Consider the following 2,111-nt stretch of genomic DNA (forward strand, 5'->3'; position numbering starts at 1 on the left):
TACTTCAAATTGTATTTACTACATTGAAAAGTTTGGTAGTTTATACAAAGTTCAGTTTTGCTTAATCTACTTGACAAAGTTAAGTTCACTTTACTTGAATTTTATTTTTCATGTAAAGAAATAAAGTACTTTAAACAAAGAACAGTTTTGCTTGATCAACATGAATAGATTATGCAAATAGTTGCCTTCATTCCTTTAAGAAGAAAGAGCAGAATATTTTTAATAGTGTAAATTTTAAATGAAAAAATTATATAATTTGGTGTTAGATAATTTTTCACTAATATAAACAATACTGCTACTTTGATTTTCATGCACATCCCCACAAACAGTTCTGTATCTTCACAGTGTGTCAGTGTAGTCGTCTCCAAAGTCAATCATCAGCCTCAGAGCACTCAGGATCAGAGCGTCGATGTCTGGATTCAGCTCAGTTTCATCACTGTAGTTCTTCATTGGGAGGATGCAGTTCATTGGGATCCCCAGCCTGGAGCTGAAGTCACCCATCTATACATGAAAAAATAAATGTAAATTTATTTTGAGTTAGTTTTTTTTTTCCTGTTAGAATAAATCTTTTTATGACTCACTTTTTTCTTTAAATGTGTGCTCCTGTAGACGTTTCTCAGATTTTTCTCTGTTTCCTCACAGGCTGCATCAATGTGGGTGAGAATCGCCATCTGAGGGATTCCTGTGGATACAGAGAGTTTTATTTTATTATATCTTAATATTGCATTAGCAATAAATATATTTTAACTGGTTTATAAAATTCATTCTTCTCAGATGAGCTGTAGGAGCTATTTTTTTTACAAGTGGCAAATACATCATGAAAAAAAGACTAAACTACTTAAATTTTTTTCTAAGCATTTTTTACTTCAACCTCTACTGTTGAAATAAAGTTTAAGTATTTTTGCTGACTTGTGTTTGCAGTTACATTGCTTTACTGGATGCAAGTTTTATATATATATTTGTTTCTTACCCAGCTCACTGGCTGCTTCTCTGATTTCCCTCATTTTCTGTAAAACAGACGATTTCATTTCTGATGCATTAACATCGAAAATGCAGACCAGAACATGAACTCTGTCATTGATGGACGGGGAAGAGATGAAGCCAGGATCACCATCAGAAAGAGAAGCTACAGGATTGAACTGTGGGAAAAAAATTATAAAATTGCAATGAAAATGTATGTTTTACATAAAGTAAGCTAGCTGTGATAGCTTTAAAATTTAAGTCCATAAGGACAGATCTTTTAGGTGACTTGAATATGATTAAAATAGACTACATGTACCTTATAACCATCATTCACGTGTCCCTTCAAGGCCAGTTTGATGTCGTCTGGTCTGACTCCAGTTTTTTCCTCCAGACCCATAATGTCATTGAACACAAAGGGATAAAAGTCTCCTTTGACTTTAAATTTATGTGTTTTATACTGAGAGAAAAATGAAAAGGAGTTTAAGCTGTTTTATATGTAAAATGCTGACATATAGCTGCTAAAAATACATTTAAAAAAATGAGAAGAGCAGCAGAAGTGCTTGAGAATACATATTTTAATTTTAAGCTTAAAGTTGTTTTTCGGAATAAAATTCAGAACATGTTGCTACATTAATCTTGGTGGAATAGTTCCTAATACGTCTCTCAGATAGCACATGATGGTAATTCAATGTTGAATTATGGTCAGAAAAGTTGATTGTTGGTTGAGGTTGAAGGTTGATTGTTTGATCAACCTTCAAACAATCATCAAATTCTAGTTATTTAACTAATGTTGAAAATATGTCATTGAATCAATGTTGTTTTGTGGTCGAATTCTAATGACTGAAGTGCCAACATCTAATCCAGTGTTTCTCAACCCTGGTCCTCACGCCCCCCTGTCCTGCAGGTTTTAGGTGTTTCCCTTCTGCCACACACCTGAATTGTATCTTTGGGTGATTAACAGCCTTCTGCAGTACTTGATGATCATGCAATCATTTGAATCAGCTGTTCTGGAATAGAGGCACATCTAGAAATGGTCGGACTGCGGGTCGACTGGTTGGCGGAAGAGGTACGACCAGACTGTGAATGGTTGGAAGGATGTCAGAGGGAAATGTGACAGGTAGTGATTGTGCGGAAATGGAAGAGGGTGC

The 2,111-nt window shown here is 34.8% G+C and overlaps 1 protein-coding gene across 1 annotated transcript in view; it reads right to left on the minus strand.

Moving 5' to 3' along the window:
• Positions 1-216: 216 nt before the first annotated feature.
• LOC103460646 (interferon-induced protein 44-like) overlaps positions 217-2,111 on the minus strand; it is a 25,245-nt gene continuing 23,350 nt past the window's right edge. The window contains exons 3-6 of the mRNA XM_008402912.1: positions 1,280-1,420; positions 971-1,139; positions 582-682; positions 217-501 (exon numbers count right to left, since the gene is read on the minus strand). Coding sequence (XP_008401134.1) covers positions 340-501; positions 582-682; positions 971-1,139; positions 1,280-1,420 — 573 coding nt within the window. The 3' untranslated portion in view covers positions 217-339. The remainder of the gene's footprint in view (positions 502-581; positions 683-970; positions 1,140-1,279; positions 1,421-2,111) is intronic.

This window comes from Poecilia reticulata, unplaced genomic scaffold (genome assembly GCF_000633615.1).
Source record: "Poecilia reticulata strain Guanapo unplaced genomic scaffold, Guppy_female_1.0+MT scaffold_269, whole genome shotgun sequence".
Lineage (NCBI taxonomy): Eukaryota > Metazoa > Chordata > Actinopteri > Cyprinodontiformes > Poeciliidae > Poecilia > Poecilia reticulata.